General features: G+C 46.1%; 1 protein-coding gene across 5 annotated transcripts in view; it reads left to right on the top strand.

The window, feature by feature from the left end:
- The first annotated feature begins 5,443 nt into the window (after positions 1-5,443).
- LOC139059038 (RING finger protein 151-like) overlaps positions 5,444-24,090 on the top strand; it is a 37,341-nt gene continuing 18,694 nt past the window's right edge. Inside the window, exons 1-3 of one of the 5 annotated variants that reach the window (XM_070536857.1) lie at positions 5,444-5,479; positions 5,580-5,833; positions 12,099-12,525. In XM_070536857.1, coding sequence (XP_070392958.1) covers positions 12,127-12,525 — 399 coding nt within the window. In that variant the 5' untranslated portion in view covers positions 5,444-5,479; positions 5,580-5,833; positions 12,099-12,126. Of the gene's footprint in view, positions 5,480-5,559; positions 5,834-11,659; positions 12,526-24,090 lie in introns of those variants that run through there. The other 4 variants (XM_070536853.1, XM_070536854.1, XM_070536856.1 and 1 more) reach the window with 4 other exon arrangements.

The raw sequence follows: 24,090 nt of genomic DNA, 5'->3' as shown, positions 1-24,090 counted from the left end.
CCCTAAGGCGACACGCGATTCTGTGTTCCGCAAAGCACTTGCGTGCTGCGTACGTATCGTCATGGCGCAGTGTCTAAAACTGTCTAATAACGTTCACGTATTACGTATATTCGCATTCCTTAGTGATGTTCCCGGTCAGCTAGTCGCTTAGATATGTTGCGTAAGAAGGTTTGAAGCGGAACACTGTTCCACGAGTCACAACGTAAATCAGTGAGGAGCGATAACAAGAACTTTCTCTAGGGTACTACAAAACTTCAAAACATGTGTTTTGAACAATGTGAAAGACATGTAGCGCAATGGACACGTTCCCGTGTGACCACGTACAAAAGTAAATTATGTGTTGGTGTCGCATCGGAAAAATCTGTAAAATGATAAACATGACAACTGGTTCTAAGCCACTGCCATTAATTAAATGCAAAACAAATCTACCAATATCAGTCATCGTCTTTAATTACATTACGTAACCCTGTGCCTTGGAAAGTTCTCTCTAGCCCCGCTCCTAACGACAATGATTGTCTCATGTGCACAAGGTTTAATGAGCAGCGCAGGTTGGATTTGCAACAGCTCTTAGGCTGTGGGCAAAGTATCGTGCCGTTCATGCAGGCATTGTCGGCGGCAAACGCTGAAACAGCGGATTGCTGCGCCACAACGGCGTCATACGCTGCTGTTATAAACAGAGGCAGAGGATGCCATCTAAGGCAAGCATTTTATGCGTCACCAGATAATAAAGCGCGGAGGTGCCCATGGCAGCACGGTGGCAATGATGTATAGTTTCTTGTTTTCGTACTGCGTACAAAGATTTTCCGTTTTATGACCCCGTTGTTTCTGTAGCAGTGATATCAAACCCTGTAAAAGCTGACTCGGTGTTGATTGGTGCAGTTTTACACCAAAGTACAGCAAAAGAGTGGCATGCGGTGCCGGTGGACAGCGCATTTATCGGTTGTAGATGAAAGTCCATGGTCTATCTCACATTTTGGCTTTTGAAAAGGCCTGTAAATCAAAGTTGACGTTCATGGTACATTTATTTGTGGGTACCGAAATCGGGGGCACTACAGATCATGAAGTGTGGCATAGCTGGTTGATATTTTTGGATGATCTGGGAAATTGTTTTCTTCGTTACATTGCCAGACCTTCCATTTTGGTTCCGGAACCTCTATTTGTTTTTTTGTTTGTTTTCATGCCGAGTTTTGTCGTTTGCTTCTTTTTTACGCGTATGTAGGTCAATGTTGTCTTATCGCGCCGGCGTTAGTTGACAAGCTAACAAATCCCTTTAGCAAATGTGCTGGTACCGGTTGATAGTGCAGTGTAGTTGCTTTACCAGTGAATCAGTGGTAATTCTGCCCGGGCCAATAATTTACTAACTATGTGACTAATTCTCCGGTTTTTTTTTCGTTGAGGCCTCCATTTTGATATCTCTTGCTACTCGCCACATCACAACGTAGCAAAATTGCCCCTTATGTTACGAGATTACATAATTAATAACAATATTCTAGATACGCCAAATCTGCATTATGTCAGCAAAGAGCACATTGTCTTCAAAGCGAAGATTTCACGACCACGTACCAACCTATCAGGTGGTGGTGATGGTGAGTTCTAGCAACAGGCGGGTTTAACATAGCTATCAAGGCCAGCTATTGCTCCGCCCGAGCGTCTCTTAAAAATCAATGTGGTGTTTCACCATATGTCCATCAGACCAGTCTCTCAAGAATCCGATAAGAAGATGTGAAGTTTCTTTGCTGGCTGTAAGTGCTCCTTCGTGGAACACAAGGTGTTGCAAGCATGTATGTGGAAGGCCCTTCTGTTGCAGATTTTTCAGGAGAGCGACCCTTTTGTCATGGAAGTTTGAGCCCAACCACAGGAAGTGCTCAGTATCTCCTGTTTCATCGCATCTCGTACAGTTTGCCGAATTGATGCGCCCTCTTAAATAACCATGCTGATCCCGTCCTTGTTTGATGCTTACTCTCGACGAAATCTCTTGGTTACGCATGGCGTATGTGGTGGAACTCTAAATGCCCCAAAGTGACTTCGAATGTCAGAGTTCTTAACTTGATTGCTATTTGGGTCCTTGACTTTGGCCCTAACACGGAGCGCTTGGGCAGTAGCAACAGCAGTGGCGTTTCGCAACTTCTAGCTGGTATTATAAGATCCGACAATTGCGTCAAGGTCCGTTGAGCATATGAATCAAGCGTTCATCATAGTGACTGTCCTCATAGATGTCGTTAGGCATGGGTGTTACATTTCGCAGTCAAATAATATACGCAATAATGCAACTATCGGTAACTATCGGCACGTCATATTCTGTAAATAAGGCGACTGGCAAATTATAGATAAAATGTCTTGTAATGCACCCGTCGCCGAAACTAAGAAAAGTATATTCATAACTGCATACTTCTGGGATTTGTTCTGCCTGACCTTGGCTTTCTTTTAGTGCTTTGCGCAGTCGCGAAGCTAGAGTAGAGCTCGAACTCGGCAAGTATATTGGGAACAAAGTGAAGAAGTGAAGTTGCTGTGTGGTGCCGTTGGCAAAATAATTCCAACGTAGCTACCAATGTATCATCATCATCATCATAATCATCATCGTCGTCTTCGTCGTCTTCGTCGTCAACATCGTCATCATTCTATTTTATGTCCACTGCAGGACGAAGGCCTCTCCCTGCCATGTGCAATTACCCTTGTGCTGCGCTCCGCGATTCCAGATAACGCCAGCGAATTTCTTAATTTCATCACCCAACCTAGTCTTCTGCCATCCTCTACAGCGCTTCCCTTCTCTTGGCACCCATTCTGTAATCCTAATGTTCCATCGGTTACCTAACCTGCACATTACATGACCTGCCCAGCTCCATTTCTTTCTCTTAATGTCAATTAGAATATCGGCTATCCATGTTTCCTCTGTGATCCACACCGCTCTCTTCCTCTCTCTTATCGTTATGCCTAACATTCTTTGTTCCATCGCCCTTTGCGCGGTCCTTAACTTGTTTTCGAGGTTGTTTGTCCGTCTCCAAGTTTCTGCCCATATGTCAGCACGGGTAGAATGCAATGATTGTACACATTTCTTCTTAATGACAATGGTAAGTTTCCAGTCAGGATCTGACAATATTTGCCGAATGCACTACAAACCATTTTTATATTTCTGTAAGTTTTCTTCTCATGATCAGGGTTCCCTGTGAGTGCCTGACCTGGATAAAAGTACTCATTCACAGACTCTAGAGACTGACTGGCGATCTTGAAGTCTTGTTCCCTTGCCCGGCAATAGATCATTATGGTGTTCTTCTGCATAATAATCTGCAAACCCGCTCTTATACTCTCTCTCTTAAGGTCCTCAACCATTTCTTGTAACTCGTCCCCAGAGTTGCTGAACAAGACAATGTCATCTGAAAATCGAATGTTGCTGAGCTATTAGGCGTTGCTCCTTACTAATATGTCTTCCCAGTTCAATAGCTTGAATACTTCTTCCACGCACGCAGCGAATAGCAGTAGGGAGACTGTGTCTCCTTGTCTGATGCAGGGGTGCCAATGTGTCTCCATATCAAAGCTGCCCCAACTGTCACGTCGTTGTGACGGTGAAAATCAGAGTATAGCCGAACTGTGATTCACGAAACTAACATTTTTGGGGCGAACCTGTGGCCAATAAAGCAAGTGATACTTGAAGCATAACGATAGCGGCGAGCACAGTCGGCGACCGTCGAAATCAGATCTGTGGATCAAGCGCGTCGGCTTTTGAACACGAGTCATTGAAGGTTCCAGAGAAATTGCTGCTGCCCGCGTGTATTCCAGAGAGTACTGCACAATTTTCGCCGCGCATACAATGACATTACGCAAGGTTCAGTGAGACCAGACAACGGATAGAACCGCCGATAATATTGGACGAACTTCCGTTACATGTAGGCGTGCCCTGCGCTGAGGGATTACGTTTAACAATTGTTAATCGGTGAAACGTGGTCACCGGAGAATTATAAGAAAACACGTGTGTCAATATCCCTACCTTCCAGTATGAATTTCACAGCACACAACAACTTCAGGAAGCTTCTATGTTTATGCTAATATTTCAACCGCACTGATGTGGTCGTACGCTGTAATCCCCTTGCGCTTTCTTCAATCACCCAGAGGAAAATTGTACGTACAGTCTCCTCAGGGCCTGACTGATGCGTAAGCATTTTGTAGTAACGACGTCGTGTTCACTGGTCGTGCGCTGCTGTGTGTGATAGCGAGAACAACCATGAAAGAATCTTGAAATAGAGAAGGGCGATTTCAACACCGAACTGTTAGGCGAGACCCACACGAGACGACGTAGAAGAGGCGAGTAGAAACAATCTTTACTCGCGTTATAGAGAGGCCGCAGCGGATGTGGACGTGGGGTGAAGCGACGAGGGACACGTAGGAAATGAAGGAAATGCATGCAGCGTTCCCTAGAACGTCGCTATCGGGCGTTGTTGTTAGGGCGTCGTTCCTCTTGTTTGTTGCGTTCGACCGCGTGTTGCTGTAGTTGCTCGCTTTTCGCAGTGTTGTTCATTCGTTTGTAGCGTAATCTGTATTCACGATGATAACTCTGAATCCCTGCGTTTCCGTTCTTCTTCCGAAAGCGGCTGCGGTCTTTCTGGCGCCATTACGGTAAATATAACCGCGCTGCGGCGACAAGCACTGCTGCGGAAGGCGGTGCAACGTGACTTGACGAGGCAAGCAAACTACTGCAAGTGGCGGCGCCAATTGCGCTGATGACGTTCCGAACCGAAGCCACGGCTGCTCCACAGTTCTAGTGCGTGCCTGATTGTACACGTCGCGTGGTCACAGAGACGTGCTGGTGCCATTGCTCGCGCAATCATCATCGTCTTCCACTGCTGCCTGGCTCTTATTCTTAAAGCGATCGTCTTACGCGCGGGAGGGACGGATCAACACTTTTCTCGTTGGGTAACCAGAGCAATGCATTTAATAAATTTATGATATTTGTTCTTTCGACGTTATGTTTTTATATAAGGCGAATCTTTCTGGACAGTAGAAAATGCTATAAAAAGATTTCTAATTGAATATTCTGTTCTACCTGTTTAATCTCGTTATTACGTTTCGCTTTGGTTACATACTTGTTATAATTTTTTTTATTCCTGTACTTTATCCATGTCACTCTGACAGCCCTCCACTCAATGCTATCTTCTTGTCGTTCCTAAAGATTAAGAGGTGTCATTTACGTGGAAGGCCGCTTCGATTGTCTTTTGCGAGAGAATGTCCCTTCACTGAAAACGAGAAATTTTGTCCGGTGAAACTGTATTGAGCTAGGACGCGCGACTCTTGTGCAATCTCCCATAGCATAGGCAAGTTCCACAGTTGCTTCGCTCACCGTAATGATCGTGGCTTCCAGGAAGCGCGTGCCCTCGCGTTGTGAACTTGCGAACAAATGGCAAGGTCTGCGCGTGCCGCGTCTTCATCTTCTATAGAATGGCGCGTTCGGTGAGGCTGGGATTTTCGCCTCTTTGGTACTTCTCCTTCGGTTAGCCAGGCTGCTCACTTTCACGCTATTCGAGCTTTTGCGGAATTTATTTCCTTTTTTGTTTTACTTTCTCCTCTTTAAATAAGAACTTTTTTTAAAGCTACTTCCAGGTGGTCTAATTCTTGGTCTATTCCCCTACTGGATACGCCTGAGAAAAGAGGAACATCATCATCATTATCTGTGCAACTCGAACAGCGAGAACTGGCAGAGGTGACCAATAACCAGGCACGACTTTCGAACGCTGGACCAGGTGCTGACCATCTGGCGCGGCGCGTGAGTTACACTGCGCGTCGCAGCACCGGACCCTGGGACCTTCCGAAAACTCCTCGTTTAGCCGCTGCGTTCGTGTAACAGGTAATATTGTTAATCGTATTTCTCATTTGAATCAGAGCAGGTTTCGTGCAATAGCTTTTTTTTTCGCTGCCGCATAGCTTTGAATAAAGCGTACTCTCATTTTTTTGCTATCGTTGCTAGTTTTTCAGTCCTTCTTGGTCTACCTCTGTCTGCCATTACGTTTAATTCCGAAATTTAAGCCACGGAGTGGTAAAGTCGTTTGTGCTTAGCGTAAATCTCAAGACAAGCACGGCTTCGGCATATATGTCCCTGAAACATCTCTAAAAATCACCTCGGCGTTCCAACTAAGATTGTCCCAAACTGTGAGAGCGATGTTTTCAGGGAATAGTAAATAGGAATGTCAATGTGTTTCGCAGCACATTTTAATTTAGAATACGTTGCAAGTGCTTCTAAATTTCATAAGCGCAAGTGAATTTCTGCTTATCAGGCGTAATTTTACAAATACTCGGTTTCACTTTCGAAATTATATGCGCCTTAATGTTGAAAGATAAATGCTATAGCGAAGGCGTCACGCCTGATAACATTCCAGGTGTGTCATGAACCCTGTCGTACAACGCAGAATGCATGCGAGCATCAGCGATGAATCTAGCAGGTGTGGTTACTTCTGCATATTGAGGACGAACTTGGCCCTTGGGACTCAATTTGGAAACCGACGACTGCGCTCGAAGCTTTCATTGCAATTTGAATGTTCGTTATTTATTTAAGCACAAGTTTAGCAAGTAGAGATGTTTAACTATTCAACTGCTACGCGTTTCTTTGGTTACTGTCTCTACATGACATAGGTTGACTGTTCTTCAGCACAGTTCAGGTAATCAACGCTTGCAATTGACTTACTTTTGACATTTTGCTGCTGCATGCAGTGTGGCTTTTCATGCTTCTCCGAAACCTGCTGCCTCCCCACGCGGGAACCGCGGAAGCACTGTCGATATCGTGACAATACGATACAGGTGGCTGAGATGACGGGGTGAACGCGCGTCGTGTTTAGTGTGATTGTTACCCTAGAAAGTCGTAGTATCGAGCGAACGCGATGCCTTCAAAGCGACACCAAAGCATAGCGTCCTGTAGAAGGCACTCTGGCGTGATGAAGAGCACCGCAAACGGCGTAGCAGGCGTCGCGCCGTTTGTTGCACGAGTGACACCAACGCCACCGTTTGAACAGCGCGAGAAGTCCAAGCACGGTTTAGTCTATCTTGTATCGCAGTACTCAACAATGAGCCCAACACGTTGCGCCGGTGTGTTGAAGAGTTCTAGAAGGTATACCACATCAAGCACCGTATTATGACCCCTCAACACCCGTAAACGAATGGTCTAGCTGAGTGTGTGGCGATCAGTGAGAAAGAAAGCGATGATAAAGTATCTGGAAGTAGCTTGCCTCTGCAATTGATATCTTTCCTCTTTCTTTATTTTTGTATTTCTGTCAACGCTGGTAAATGGCCATCATAGATGTTAGCTATCTAACAGACACGAACAAGAATGGAGGTGGTTGTTGCAGATTCACACTTTCAAAGAAATTTAACGTACTCGCGATTCAACAAAGGTGCTTTTGTGTTAATGTTTCGGACATGCTTGTGAAGCTGTGAGCCAAGTAGTTGAAGCCAACACAAATCTCTCCTCGAAACAAATAGCTAGCCTCCAACAAGCATTACCTTCGTTGCACAACGAAGAGGACCAGGACTTCGTTACGCCGCAAATGGATCGCCAACCTACGCCTCCTGCACGGCCGTCAGTCGTTTCGTGCGACGCATTAAGCAAGACGTTTTTGCCAAAGATGTTCTGGCGCCTCCGACCGCCGCTGGTCTTGTTTCACTGCATGCAAATACCGGTCACATTAGCCTACGATTTCCACATTGCCAGATGGGGCAACAAGTACTTCCCTTCAATGCGCCGCGCCCGTATCAACATGGAGGAATAAAAGAACAAGGTAGAAGTGTAACCGGACGAACTTGAAGTCAGGAAATGTCAGCCGGACACATGATGTTACCATTGTAATCTTCAGTGTCTTCCGCTGCCACGCTATGCACATGCTATTTCAAAAGATAGGTGTGGTCGAAAGGTGCGGTGGCTGTACTCAAACGTTGCAACGAAGACGTTAAATATACATGGTGCTTTTCTTTAAACTACACAGATATTTTTATAAAGTAATCAGCGCAGCAAGCGTTACGGTTCTGCGGAGAAGTTGCTAGTTAGGTGGAGATTACTTTTCTGCTAATAATTTCAGCTTCACAAGACTAATAACAGAAATTTAACATTTTTATGATTGCCTCGAAGGCAATTGTCGAGATAGAATATCTGGAGACAGTCACATTGTGCCGCACACCCATTTTTACGATCACCCACTTTTTTTGATATTCATTATAATATTCCAAAGCTCAGTCGAGGCAATGTCGAGACAGAGGGCGACCCGCTGCGCGTCAGACGGCAACGCCCCGCAAAGCAACGTGGGCGAAGTTTGAATGATCGCATCTCGCGGCAAATCCTGACCAGCCGCACATGCTTGCCTGGAAACGCGTAGAATATCTGTAACTACCGCGTCTGGCCAAGACTCTGTTTCCTCGAGCTTAACGTTACTGGCTGTTTCCGTCTGGGGTGAAAACGGGTGGGCATTTATTGCGCTCCTGGCGCTCGGGGTTTCGATATTCCTTCGATTTACCGCTAAAGTTGAATAATATGCCGGATTAAGTGCAATGTTCAAGTTTAAAAATATGGGTGCATTAAAATAATACTGCCCTCAGTCACCATTTCTAGAACAGCCCCCAAAGCACTAATGAAAGGTTATGTTAGTACAATGATGGTAATTAATGTTCTGAAGCTCACGTTATTAGCGGCAAAGTAAATCCAACTTGCCTACAAACTCATTTACAAAAACGTCGCATTCGCGGCGCTTATTGCCTTTTTATTGAAGAGGAATGTATCATCTACAAAAAGAATGGCATCTACATACGATGCAATATGCCACAAAAATTGTTTGTTCACTGAGAATTGGCTTGAGATGCATGACTCCGTTAGGAAAATTTTCTGAGTTCCCTTCCCTCCTCAGAGTGCACCAAGTTGAACGGCAACATGACACCTAAAATCACAGACTGGTGGGCTAGTTGGTACTGCATGACTTAAGGTATATACTGTAAAATGACATGAATTACAACTCAGGAGACGAAGATATGCCGCTGCTAACAGCCGATTCTTTATTGTATCATGGCAGTAATAAAGAACGCCGCGAAGTCTTTATACCTCGGATAGAATAAGTGGTTACTACATTTCTTTTTTCCCTTTTTTGTCAAGAGGGCAATTTTTCACCAATTATTACGAGACTCCCTAATGCGAAACTTGACCGCAGCTGTAAATGTCTTTTTATTTCGCGATATATTGCTGGCGCGCAAAATCGGTCTAGTGCGGTACGTCGTAAACGGAGTGATGTGTCGCGCGACTGCCTCGCTAATCGAGAGACCGCGAAAGGCGACGCGAGGGTGACGCGTGGGCGCGTCACCTATACGCGCCGCTGTGTCACCCATCTCCCGCTGCACTCCGTGTTCACTTTTTTCCTTCGCGCTGTTCATTCGCTCGGTTACGATAGAGAAAGTCGACGCTTGCCGTAGCAATGGGCGCATAAGAGCTGCGCTCTAATATGTTGCACAGAAGGGCGAATGCTTCAGTTATCGTTGTCACGGAGCGGCCATGTAACTGCACTTGGCATGCAGCATGACTGAAAATCTTTGTTTCATAGATCAAAATGATATGGTGATATCCAGAAACAGTGATGAAGTGACTAGAGAAATTTTCAAGGCATTCGAGAAGAATATAAGGAAAAACTGTGGGAGCTGCCCGCCTGTTTTAGTGTAAAAGAATGAAAACCTGTGTGTATCCTGGTAGCGGCTTGTTACGTATGATTACGCTAGAAAATAACCTTTATTTCCAAGGTTGTTTTTTTCCCGCTGTTTTCTGGATTTTATGCTGTTGCATATATGTAGTGACAACGCGTTATAAAAAGTAAAGTCGTTAGTAGCGCGGTCTTTGTCTTCTTTGTCGTCCTGCGTGCCCTTTGGCGTTATACCTCAGTTGACATCGTCGGTTATCATACAGCGACTGCGTTGCGAGATTGACAACCCACCCGATAACCATCGCCAAGATGTTATCTTTCGCACCTCACCGGTGACACAGCTGCGCATCCTACAGATGGTTCGTTGGCCGTTCCCTGAAACCGTAATGGGCAGCCGACGGAGCTGCGGCTACGGCTCACTGAAATGCGAAATATCCTCTAACGACAATGACACTGCAAGCACTATCGCAATGACAAAGCAATGGCAGCCCCCGTCACTGTCAAGGCTCGAACTAAAGAAAATGCACCATTTCAAAGAACTGATGACAGTACATAGGAGTAGCGGGACAATGTGATGCTGTCATGATCCCACGAGGCATGGTGCCATGAGCCAGAAGGACAAAGTTTAGGCAATTCCTATGTGCTAACCATAATTCCCGCGCCGGCTGAACTGCCCTGCTTACAGCAGCGCTAGAGCCACAGTTCCCTCCAATATATGTATGATGCTCTGGGCTAGGAACAAAGGCATTTCGCCAGATACTGCAGGAGCTTGTCTTAACTGTGCAAAAAGATCGTCGGTATCGTGACCTGCCAGCATTATTTCTACCTGTGTCGAAACAGCCGCAAGCATAAGGACATCGTTGAGGGAGACAAGCATTTGTCACGTCCAGCATTAAGTACTCGACGCAAGCGCAAGCGCTCAGGTGCTGAGAGGGAAAGCAAGGGTGATGGTGGCAAACATCAAGAATACATGCGAACATTTTAGTAGCGACTCGAGCTGGCCCACATTACGGAATCTGTAGACAGTGCGTGTGCACTTTCCGTCAACTGTTTTCTGAGACCAAGTCCAGTTCTGTCAAGTATTTGGATAATAGAGTAGTTCTGTTCCCAGGGTCTTCAAGTGGCCATTCTCTTCGTATTTCCTGGACCAAGATCTACTCGCCAAGTACACCTCACCCATCCATGCTAGCTCTTTGCTATACATTTAGCACTGCGGCTAGAGGTTGTGCAAGTCCTTCATGGTGATTCGTCGCCATGTCTATTCGACGCTTTGTCTTCCTCATCGGCAAGGTATCCTACAGCACACATCCTCAACTCTTTACGCTATTACCTTTTCTCCTGATTTGAAACCTCGCAGCTTCTTTGCTTCAAGACATGTTTTACCCACTCATACTCCTTGCCGAAGGAAGCAAGAAGAGTCAGCCGCCTAGGACAAGAAAACCATTCGTTAAGCATTAGCATACGAGTATTCATGTGCGTATGCTGCTTCTACCATGAAACATTTCTTGTTCGTCCACTGGCAAAATCCTAGTAGGCGCTCTCTAGAGTGTTCTGGAGTGTACGCCAGTGCATTGTTTACAAACTGTTGGGAATACCAATAAAATACTTGGAATCAATAAAGAGCTTCCTCGAAGGAAGGTGGTAGACATGTTTAAATAGCTCTTAAAAAGTGCACGATGAGTACACACAACATGACGCTAGCCCTTTGTGTTTCTCGTCATAACCTGTGTGCTTTTCGCTCGCATCCTATGTGTCTTGTGCGCTACTTCAATGCCTCACTTCTGTAATCTAAGCAAACTTTGTTATGCAATTGTTAAAACGGTGCAGCGATACGAAGTAGTCAGTGCAACATGAGCATTCCATAGTAAATCACAGTGCTTGTAATTCTTCTCCTTGTTGCTCGCACAAAAACTTTTCAAGGCAGCCTCATTTTACGCCTATCTCGCTGAAGCTCCGCATGTGTAGAACTGTGTCAGACAAAACATGCCTGTAAAACATCAGTTTTACTTTCATTGGCCACGTAGTAACAATGTTTTGGGAATACCAACCACTGCTTTTAGAGACGCTAAGTGAAGCAATCTAATAAATTTTCGAATTTTAACTGTAAGTACGCGGCTTCAAATATCAGCTCAAAATTTTACATACAGAAACAGTCAAAACTCTTCAATTTGAAGAAAGTTTTCGATGAATATATCAATGTTCTGAAGTATTAATACAACAGTATTAAAACAGGTGTGATAGACGCTCAACCAGCCGTGGCAACATCTTTTACCAAATGATAAATGCGTTCAGAAGTGGCACATCATGCTAACTGTGCCATTGATGGTTGTATAAGTGCCTCCGCAGTCTATTGGCCTCCAAACTTCACAAACTGTAACTTCCGCGTTTCCGGCATTCCTAAGCATACGGCAAATTGATCGCTACTCTGAAACAATACAATGTGCGCTGCAGGGTTTGTGTCATTCGCCCCACCTAGACAATGGATTCATCTGAATCGGATGGATTCAGCGACAGCCCAGCGCACTCGCCGGCCGCGCCAAGTTCTAACCGGAGTACGACACGGCGTACCGATATGCCGATTGAACCGGCCGCCTACTCTGTGGAAAACTTCGAACCCAGGCCTCCAGAGGAGCTCGTCTGCAGCGTATGCCGTGGCGTGTACCGGGACCCAGTGGAATGTCCCTGTCGCCACGTGTTCTGTCACAACTGCATCCGCCACTGGCTGGCCCGTGGCTCGAGTCCGGGATCTGGCAGCTGCCCCACGTGTGGCCAAGACATTTCCGCGTCCCAGGTCGTACCCGTGGTTCCTCTTGTGACAAACATGATTGCCCGTCTCACGGTGCGCTGCCCCAACAGAGAAACAGGCTGCAAAGCAAAGGTGCGCCTCTGTTGAGCCATTCGTTTTTTTACTTGTAAAAGGCACATGATGGCGATTATAACGCAAGGGAAATCTTTGCCGCTTTCTCAAGATATGTATCTAATAAATATAGGCCTCTTTTGCTGTTCTGGGCACTAACGTATTTTCTGCCCAACTATAATACCGAATGATTGAAATACTTGTCAACCATCTCGCACACTTATAGCAGAAATGGAACCATGCATCCTTGGTGGGTAATCTCTGTTAGTCGCATTGTCCTTCTCGCTTATGAAGTTAGCACTGCAGCCGAATCACAGTGTTTCACATCCTCCTGAGCTTGCGTTTGAGCACAAGCGAAGCTAAGGGCCGCTTGAAGTCTATTCCGTATGAAGGGGCATGTAAAAGTAACATAGTTGCATTTATTCAAATAAATTTTATTTCATTTCTTGTAAGGTAAGGAAACACAAGATTAAGGCTAACGGGCTGCGCAAGACACTGCTTCTTCTACAACCGATCATAGTATTTGCAGAATAGAATGCACATGCTACAAAAATACAGGAGTGCAGCAGATGCCATCAAAACCCATTCATCAATGCAGAAGTTAGAAGCTATTACAATGCACACCACATGACTGATAAAGGAAATAGAAAAGGAAGACACAAGCAAAAGAAGAATGAGACATCGATAGTAAGGTTACACACATACTGTGAGGGTACTTCAGGACTGGGCAACATACAAAAACTTGCCTTATGTCCACATTTAGGCTCAACAGTGCAGCATTCCATTATACGCTTGCCCATAGGGGAGGGAAATGTATACGAATATGGAAGCTTTTGTCCTCAGGTGCACTTGTACATACATACATACATACATACATACATACATACATACATACATACATACATACATACATACATACATACATACATACATACATACATACATACATACATACATACATACATACATACATACATACATACATACATACATACATACATACATACATACATACATACATACATACATACATACATACATACATACATACATACATATACAAGGCTTTTCAGGTAACACGGGGCACAATTTAAATATTGAAGGTTATCTTCCGAAGAAAACGGAAACGATTTATTAGAAAGTTTTAGAATTGGGGGCGCAAGGCTCTGGGCCCCCAAGCCGCGTTGCGTCGGTTGCTCTTGGGTTTAGATGAGCAGCAGAGTTTGAGGATTGGGTCGAACGTCGACAGCAATGGGTTGAGCGCTCGGGGCGCCGCAGTGTGTCAAATAGAAAGGTGCTTGAAAGAAAAAAAATGAAGCTCTTTTCTTACGAGTGAAAACAAACAGAATGCATTTTTGAGCAAAGAGAACGAAGAATAATATGTAAGAAGCTGTGTTAGTACCGGTTAGCATTACGAATTAGATGTGCAATTCTAAGCCAAGCAAAGCCAATCGAAGCGAAGTGCTCTTAGTTGGTGTTTTCTTGTGACGCGCTGTGAAAAAACTGCGAGTTCACCCGCGTGAAATGGCGAAAATCAGTCGAAGTAAATAAGTTTGCTCTGTGACCATCTGCTCTACGCCAACGCTGTCACCCGCGAGGGCGGCCCAAGATGGCTTGGGGGCCCACGCTAGTTTTTTGATTCTTGGGTCTTGGGTTAACGTGAACGCAAGAACCCAAGACTGGCTTGGGTTCTGCGCATGCGCACTTGTGGCGCGCAATTTTCTTGGGTCCCCAAGCCGCTTGGGCCCCCAATTTTAAAACTCTCTAATATTCCTCTCTTCTTGGTCAATTTGGACTTTCTATTATTATGAGCTTTGGTGATTCTCTAACAATTATATTTTTTAGCCTTTAAGCTGTTGCTTTACAGCAAAATGTTTGCTGTTGAAATTGCAGGTACGATAGACAAATGTTCAAATAATTTATTGCGTTGATGATAGCCGCCGCAGTTCTATGTGTTATTCTGCAAAGAAATAGTGCTAGATTTGGAAGAAGTGTCACGTTATTAGAACCTTGCACACAACGACATTGCGGCCCTTATACATACCACCAACTAATAACCGATGCTGCATGCACACCGAAGTAATAAATTGGCCACGACAAACTACTATAGGTGACGGTGACACTTCTCGCCACCGATACCTTGTCATATGCCTCCAACATACTTCTGCCCTTTATACTGTCTTCCAAAAGTAAGAACAATGACAGAGCATCAAAATGGTGAAGCGTTATTTGTCGCATATCAGATGGTTTTATTTATTACATCACCTACGCAGACAAGACAATTACGTGAAAGTTGAAACCGAGACTTTCGTAATCGATCAATCTCCGTTATTCAAGGCTTGCTCATTCCTTAGGTCTGCATGCACCATTGATCATTTATTCATGGAAAGTATGAAGGAACTAATGCTGGTGTGCGTAAGCGTCTTCTTATGTGGGCTTTTTCAAATGTGGCAGATTTTCTTAGTCAGCTGTAAAAAATGAAACCACGAAAGCTATCCTCACGGGAAAAAATAATGTGAGGGGGAATCAGCAAGTCCTTGCCCCTATTTTCGTTAACCAAAATAAGGTACATATAGGTAATTACACCGTCATCATCATCAGCCTGGTTAGGTTCACTGCAGGGCAAAGGCCTCTCCCATACTTCTCCAACTACACCGGTCATGTGCTAATTGTGGCCATGTTGTGCAAGGCATAACTTTAGGACACAGAAAGAGAGTGGTTGGGATCAGAGACCAAACGGGCACAGACGATATTCTAAATGTCATTAAGAGGAAAAATTGCGCTGGGCAGGTCATGTAATGCGCAGAATAGATAACTGCTGAAACATTAGGGTGACAGAATGCGTACGAAGAGAAGGAAAGTGCAGTAGAGAACGGCAGAAGACTAGGTTGTGCGACGAAATGAGGAAATTCGCGCGTGCTAGTTGGAATCGGTTGGCGCAGGACAGGTGTAATTGGAGATCGCAGGGAGAGGCCTTCGTCCTGCACTGGACATTAATAAGCTAATGCTGATGATGATGATGATGATGATGATGTCCCTGCAAGCTTCCTAATCTCATCCGCCCACCTAACTTTCTGCCGCTCCCTGCTACGCTTCCCTTCTTTGACAATCCAGTCCGTAACCCTTAATGACCATCGCTTATCTTCCCTGCTCATTGCATGCTCTGGCTCTGCCCATTCATTTTTCTTGATTTCCACTAAGATGTCATTAACTCGCGTTTGTTCCCTCGCCCAATCTCTCTTCTTATCCCTTAAGGTAACACCCATCATTCTTTACTCTCATCATTTCCATAGCTCGTTCCGTCGTCCTCCATTTAAGTGGAACCCTTTTCGTAAACCTCCAGGTTACTGCCCCGTAGGTGAGTGCTGGTAAGACACAGCTGTTACACACTTTTCTCTTGAGGTATAATGGCAACCGGCTGTTCATGATCCTAGAATGCCTGCCAAACGCACCCCAGCCCATTTTTATTCTTCTGATTATTTCAGTCTCATGATCCGGAACCGCCGTCACTACCTACCCCAAGTAGATGTATTTCCTTACCACTTCAAGTGCCGCGCTTCCTATGCTGAACTGCTTTTCTCTTCCGAGACTGTTAAACATTACTTCAGTTTTCTGCAGATTAATTTCTAGGCCCGCCCTTCTGCTTTGCCTGTCGACGCCAGTGAACATGCATTGCAATTGGTCCCCTGAGTTGCTAAGCATGGCAATATCATCAGCGAATCGCCAGTTACTAAGGTATTCTCCACTAGCTCTTATCCCCAATTCTTCCATATCCAGGTCTCTGAATACCTACTATTCTACGTACCTTGCACTCCTTTCTGAAATAGACCCCGTAATGGTTCAGACATTTGCCGCGTCACAGCACTGAATTTGAGATGTCCCTGTCGTCAGTCAGGGACGCACGCGGTCTCCCCGAACGCTCACTGTCATGCAAGTGTTTAAGTATTTCGCGATTTCACAATAGCACCACCTCGCACTCCTCAAAGCGAGACATCCTTCTCAATGCGTGGACGGCATTTCCTTGTGGATTTCGATGGCCGTTCGTCCCTTGCGCCATAGACAACGAATCACACTTCGTTGCTCGTACGCTGTGGACGTGTGAATCACAACCAGCACCCTCAACAACGGGCAGTAGCGCCGTGCCGCGGGGTTTCCGGCAGCTAAGGCGGGGTCTGTACAGGAAAGGTGCACCAATGGAAATGGATATTTTGACTTTGCGTTTACAGCCGTGTTTTGACTAAAAAATATAAGGAATATACTTTCTGATTCGCCCTCGTTAAGGTATTTGTCAACAGGATCTATAACTTCTTCGGTGAGTATTTTGTGCCTAATACAATATTTTAAGTGTTAGTTATTGACCTATTCTGAAAGAAAACCTAAGCTCATTGTAAAAATACCATGAGTTGTTCACGAGTTGTAAAAATACCATGAGTTGTACCAGTCAACAGTACAAAGTCAGTTCCATTGTCGGAGCGCAGATATAATTTTTCATTGCTTTGCAAGAGGTAGCTGAAACATCACGTTACTACCGTGGACTAGTTGGTGCATAGTTTAGGAATAATTACCGAAAATTACAGGATCTAGAAAGAGAGGGTATTTGTGTCCGTCTACTTGAACTAACCCTGGGAATGTTAGCTAGCGCCATCACTCACGGCTGTAGCAGTGAATGTAGAACATGCTAGCTACTACATGCCTCAATTGGATGATAAACCCACCCATGCTACCGAAGGTATCACAGCTGGTGGATTCGAAATCCTCACTATTTATTGAACGAGAAGAAAAGAAACTGAGGTGACCAATTTTCATTATAACAAAAGACGCCAACATTGACGCGAACAGCATAGGGGAAACCATAGTAGTTCGTAATTCAATTCAATTCAAGAGGGGATAAATAAATAAAAATGAAATTAGCTAAAAATGCAATTTATGGAAATGCAATTTAAATGGAATTTATGCAGCGAAGCTTTCCGTAAGTGCATATTCAGTCCTGAAACAAGGAAACACGTGTTAGTCTGTGAAACCGAAGGCTTTAATCATATTGCCGAAGAATGCAGTGCACTTTTGACTGCAGCCAGCGCTTAGGGGTTGAAAGAGGCAAGCTGGCTTCCTGCGCCATTTGTTTTGGATACCCCACCTCCCCTTAGAGGCACGCGGTTGCCAGGCGGCGGAACGTAATTAGCGCAACGTGAGGCCATCTTCGTCAGTGCCTTCCCTCACGTCTCATCCCACCTCTCCATGTCTAGGCCCTCTCGCGCTTTTTAGCAGTGGTCGAAATCCCGCATGCACATAGCGGCTCCCCCCCCTCTCTGCCTTCTATTGCTGCAGGAAAAGTAGTGGGAGTCATCACTCCCACAGACAGCGCCGCCTTCCCACAGCCAAGTCAGAGCTATTCGGCGAGAACGCACGGGCCACAGCACGCGGCAGCCAATCTCAGCAACAGGCGCGGGGGTTTCGCAAAGAAAGTTTCGCTTTAAAGAAATCGCAGTTTCGCCCGGAGGGCGAAGCATTGATTGCAATAGCAAATCAGTCGGACAGCTATACGAAGTATGGAAAGTAGTTTTATCGGACATGTGAACTTGTAAACATTCGCTTACTAACTAAATTAACAAGCATGTCACATCTCACTCGATGACCCCGGTTACTCGCTCTCAAAACGCTGGAGTAAGGAAGCGCGACAGCAGAAACGAGCGAAATGAGAAAAAGCATACGAAGCTATCAGTATTTGCGCACTCCGTCCCCATCGCAGGTGGCTTCCAGCGTAGGGCCCGCGCGGCCGCGCAAAACCAAGCACAAGCTGGAGAGAACTCACTCCATCCCCACCCTCCTCCCGGTGTCTTGTGCGTGACAGAGAAAGCGCGCTTCTTCCCCACTTTCTTCTCTTGCGCGGGCGAGGTTTTAGTCGCCACTGCTGGCTCAGCCTCGCATGCTTTCACCCCAAGAGGCAGCTTACAGGGCGAGGTGACGATATGATCAGCCTGGGACTTTATACGCAACGTCATGACGGCGGCGACGATGACGGCCTAAGTTCGCCTGGAGTGTCCATAAAATCGCTATCAAAATAAAAAGTACTTGTACTCCGGCGGCCGCTGTCTACTGCGCGGCTGCGCTATGGCGCGCAAGTGGTATCTGGGAAGCGATCAATGGTGGGTACAGAGTCTCGTCGCACCGACGGTGGTGGCTTCGTGTGCGCTGTGTTCTCGCCGCTTAGTGAGCGCTGAAATGAGAGGCAGCAATAACATCGATTCACTTGCCGCTGCTGCTGATCTCTGGCCAGAGTTTTGACAGTGAGTGCCTACGCTCATCCAGCGCGATGTGTTCGTTTGCTTGTGCACGTCACATCATGCTTGGTACTTAAGTTAGTAAGCGAACATTTAGGAGTGCATGCGGCCAGTAAAAGCACTTCTTATTTGGTATAGCTGTCTAATAACTTGCTATCTCAATGCATGCTTCGTCTTTCTGTTGAAATAGCGAGCTTTTCGACCGCTTTCATTTATTGTACGGACTATATAAGACGTTCCCTTCATGTACTGACTATATATATATATATATATATATATATATATATATATATATATATATATATATATATATATATATATATATATATATATATATATATATATATATATATATATATACATTTAATGAGAAGCCAACAAACACTGACACCAAGTACAACATAGGGGAAATTGCATGTGCTTAATAAATGAAAATAAAGTAATGATAAATTAATAGAAATTAAAGTGGATGAAAAAACAAGTACACATAACTAGAACTACTAGTACACATAAATACCCAAGAAAGTGGATGGGGAAACGCCGCCGCGGTCGCTCAATTGGTAGAGCATCGCACGCGACATGCGAAGGTTGTGGGTTCGGTTCCCACCTGCGGCAAGTTGTTTTTTCATCCACTTTAATTTCTATTAATTTATCATTACTTTATTTTCATTTATTAAGCACATGCAATTTCCCCTATGTTGTACTTGGTGTCAGTGTTTGTTGGCTTCTCATTAAATGACTAATAAATATCGGGTCCCTCGGTTAACCCCCTTTCTTCTCGTTTATTACATAACGAGGGTCTCGAATCCGGCAACATTGATGCCTTCAGGTAGCATATGTGGGTTTATTGACCAGTTGCCTTCACCCGAAAAGTTCACGTTCTCGTGACGCCTGCGGCAAAAAAGACGTTCCACGTCCGCCGCCAAGGTTTGTGAGTGGGGGCGCTGGCTAACACTCCCAGGGTTCTACTAGTACACATAAATACCCAAGAAAGTGGATGAGGAAACGCCGCCGCGGTAGCTCAATTGGTAGAGCATCGCACGCGACATGCGAAGGTTGTGGGTTCGGTTCCCACCTGCGGCAAGTTGTTTTTTCATCCACTTTAATTTCTATTAATTTATCATTACTTTATTTTCATTTATTAAGCACATGCAATTTCCCCTATGTTGTACTTGGTGTCAGTGTTTGTTGGCTTCTCATTAAATGACTAATAAATATCGGGTCCCTCGGTTAACCCCCTTTCTTCTCGTTTATATATATATATATATATATATATATATATATATATATATATATATATATATATAGAGAGAGAGAGAGAGAGAGAGAGAGATCGAGTCCCTTATGTTTCTTTAGTAACAACTGAATGAATGAAGCAATGCATAGCAATAATTCACTGCTTTTGTATCCCAGACTTTGATAATTTAAAGTGTGCGGAATTTTTAGTTAGCATGTGGCAGATTGCATAATTCTTGTCGTTGAGCTGGATTATTCGAAGAGGCGTACAGAACTAACACAAGATATTGAAACACGTACTTTTTGTTTCAGTGTAGAAAAGGGCGCTTTTTTAAAGAAGTAAGCGGACCAATGTTCATTTTGCGGCCAGTTTGATGGCCCATATTTCCAAACTGGTACCATTCTGGAAAGTCATTCACCGCATACGTTTTACAAGCTTACCAGCTACAATTCGTAAATTGCAATATGCGCCGTAGTGTAACTAATTACGAAGTTATTTAGTAGATTCTGCTTAGTTCCATGAATATATATTGACGCGAAATAAGTTTGCACGTGATGACACGGGACCCTTAAGGCGAGAACGACAAAGTTCGTGGTTGCGCACGCGCTCTCCGAGGACCAGCCATCGCTAAAGGCAGACGTTTTTTTCCCGATCTGTCGGTGGTAAACAGTTTTAGTTGTAATAGCTGGGTGACATTTCGGGTGGACGTGCGGGGTATGGTCGGTGTTAAGATCTCCGGAGCATACCCCAGACTTGAGCCCGGCGAGTAGTTCAGCCGAGCTTACCCCTGTGCACGTACTAGCCAGCCGACGTCTCCAGGGACTCCAGCCACAGCACGGTTTTCTACCCGAACGAACTAGAATGACGAACCAACCACCTCCTGCCACTCCTGCAGCATCGCATGTTGTCGTCAATCACATCCGGACGCCGAATCTGTTCCAGGGAAGTGCTTTAGAGGACGCCGGCAACTGGCTTGACCATTTTGACCGGGTTGCCAACCTGAACGCATGGAACCACGAGCGTAAGCTACGCTACGTGTACTTCGCTCTTGAGGATTCCGCGAAAACATGGTTTGAGAACCACGGGGCGACACTGACGTCATGGGAAGAATTTCGTAGGCAGTTCCTCAATGCCTTCGCGAGGGTGGACAGGAAGGAGAAGGCGGAGTAAGTGTTGGTGGCAAAAATTCAAGGTCCGGATGAGCGAGTGACGGCGTACGTAGAAGGCATGAATCGGCTTTTCAGACGTGCGGACCCTTCTATGACTGAAACAAAGAAGGTGCGCCATCTAATGCGCGGCGTCAAAGAGGAAATCTTTGCTGGCCTCATTCGAAATCCGCCGACGACACTTGCAGAGTTCCATGACAAAGCCACTACTATGGAAAAGGCCCTTCAACAGCGGGCCAGGCAGAACAACCGCGACGCCGTGATTTCAAGGGAGCTCTCTGCCATTACCCTCCGTAAAGATGTTGGCGCCTTGCGAGAACTCATCAGGGCTGTCGTCAAGGAGGAACTGCAGAAGATGCAGACGAGCACTGCCCTTGTGACGCCGTCCGCCACGCTCAAGTGCGTACAGCATGGTACACCCCACTCAACAAATGGACGTAAGCTTCAGGCCACCTCGGAGCCAACCACACATCGCCGAAGCAAGAACTAGAAAGAGCGACGTCTGCCGCACCACGGATTACAAGCCCCTTTGTTTTCATTGTGGCGAAGCCGGACACATCTACAGAATCTGTCCTTATCATCATGTGGGGCTCCGTGGATTCTCAATGAATGCACCTTGTCCACGACCTGGTGAGCGGCCGCCGGAAATAGTTTCGTCGTGAATCGTCGCAATGTTGATCAGCGATGGCAGGAGTCCCGTTCGTCGTCTCCTGCTCGTTACCGGTCACCATCGTCAAGCCAAGCATTTACTCGTGGCGCTCTGAGACGCCGCTCACCTAGCCCGGCGTGCCGGGAACACTGAGTTCAGCGACCTCCGGAGGTGAGGCCGCTGACGACGACCGTATGCAATATGCTCCACTACGACGACAATGACGAAAACAGAATCACGCAGACGTACAGACGGAGTCAAACACCTTACGAGAGATAGTAACGTCGAACATTCCCGTCACCATAGATGACGAAGAAATATCTGCGTTAATCGACACTGGTGAGGACACCTCAGTTATGAGCATGGACCTTGCCTGCAAGCTGAATAAAGTTTCTACCGAGTGGACTGGGTCGCAGATTCGCACTGCAGGAGGCCACCTGCTGACCCCGGTAGGCAGATGCACAGCGCGAGTGAGCATTCGTGGTTTTACGTACCTCGGAGATTTCGTTATCCTCCCAAGCTATTCGAGGGACATAATTCAGGGAATGGACTTTCTGCAGTCTAATGTAGCTGTGATTAACTTATAAAAGTCGCGGGTAACGTTTTCGATGGTGCAGGCCTTAGCAGGGAGCAGCACTGACGACACGTATGTCAACGCGTTGAGGATTGTTGACGAGAACATCACGGTGCCGCCAAGGAGCAGCGTAGTGACCCTCATCACCTGCGATGCATTCGACGGCTATGAGGGTATTGCCGAGGCTAATATGCCGCTGCTGCTCGAAAGACACATCTGCATCGCCCGGGGCCTTGTTCGAATGCAGCATAAGTGCTCGCAAGTTTTGCTGACAAACTTCAGCCATGAGTATCAGCAGGTCCCTCAAGGTACAGCTGTGGCATTCCTGAACGACATTGCTGACTTCTCCGGCATCAGCACGTTATAACTGACTTCACCGGATGCAACAACTCACGCCAGCCTGAATACCCGCGTCCACATTAATGCTTACTTAGCAGATGTACAGAAGGATCAGCTGCTGGGCCTACTCACAGAATTCTCCGGCTGTTTTTCCACGGAATCCGCAGTCCAGCGCACTTCCGTTACGCAACACCAGATCGTTACACAGGAGTCGGCGCGGCCTGTTCGTCAGCATACGTATCGCGTGTCACCTATGGAGCGGGAGGCGATTAAGCGTCAAGTTCAAGAAATGCTAAATGATGACGCCATCCAGCCGTCGACAAGTCCGTTGGCATCACCTGTCGTACTACTAAAAAAGAAAGACAACGCACTCCGCTTCTGCGTTGACTACAGACGGCTTAACCGAGTCGCCAAACGTGACGTTTATCCCCTGCCACGGATCGATGACGCTTCGGACCGTCTGCGTTATGCTCAGTTCTTTACTTCGTTAGACCTAAAATCAGGCTACTGGCAAATTGAAGTGGACGAGCGTGACCGTGAAAAAACCGCCTTCGTGACTCCCGATGGGCTGTATGAATTTAAAAGTGCTGCCTTTCGGCCTCTGTTCCGCTCCTGCTATGTTCCAACGAATGATGGTCACTTTACTCGTTGGACTAAAGAGGCAGACGTGTCTAGTGTACCTAGACTACGTTGTTGTGTTTTCCAGCACTTTCGATGAACATCTCGCCCGGCTACGCAGTGTCCTTACCGCAATACGCAAGGCCAACCTCACCATCAAGCCTGAAAAATGTTACTTTTGCTTCCAGGAACTCAAGTTTCTAGGCCACGTGGTCCTCTCCCAAGAAGTACGACCAGACCCAGAAAAACTCGCTGCCGTTGCTGAGTTTCCTCGTCCTAAAGACAAAAAGGCTGTTCAGCGGTACCTGGACCTCTGCGCTTACTACCGTCGTTTCGTTGAAGGCTTTTCAAGGATTGCTGAACCGCTCACGAGACTGACGCGACAAGATGTGCCCTTTGCGTGGACGGAAGACCAAGAGCAGGCCTTCACCGAACTGCGTGAACGCCTTCTATCCGCTCCAGTGCTGGCGCATTTTGATGACACCGCGGCTACTGAAGTACACACCGACGCCAGCGACGTAGGACCCGGGCCATTGTTGTTCAATGGCAAGATGGCGCAGAACATGTGATTGCGTAAGCGAGTCGTACTCTGACAAAAGCAGAAGCTAATTATTCAACGACTGAAAAAGAATGCTTAGCAGTCGTGTGGGCCATCAGCGAGTTCCGACCCTACTTATACGGCCGGCGATTTCGAGTGATCAGCGATGACCACTCGATTTGCTGGC

The sequence above is a fragment of the Dermacentor albipictus genome, chromosome 4 (genome assembly GCF_038994185.2).
Source record: "Dermacentor albipictus isolate Rhodes 1998 colony chromosome 4, USDA_Dalb.pri_finalv2, whole genome shotgun sequence".
NCBI lineage: Eukaryota > Metazoa > Arthropoda > Arachnida > Ixodida > Ixodidae > Dermacentor > Dermacentor albipictus.
Note: the sequence above shows the minus strand (reverse complement) of the source record. Positions and strands in the feature narration are given on the sequence as shown.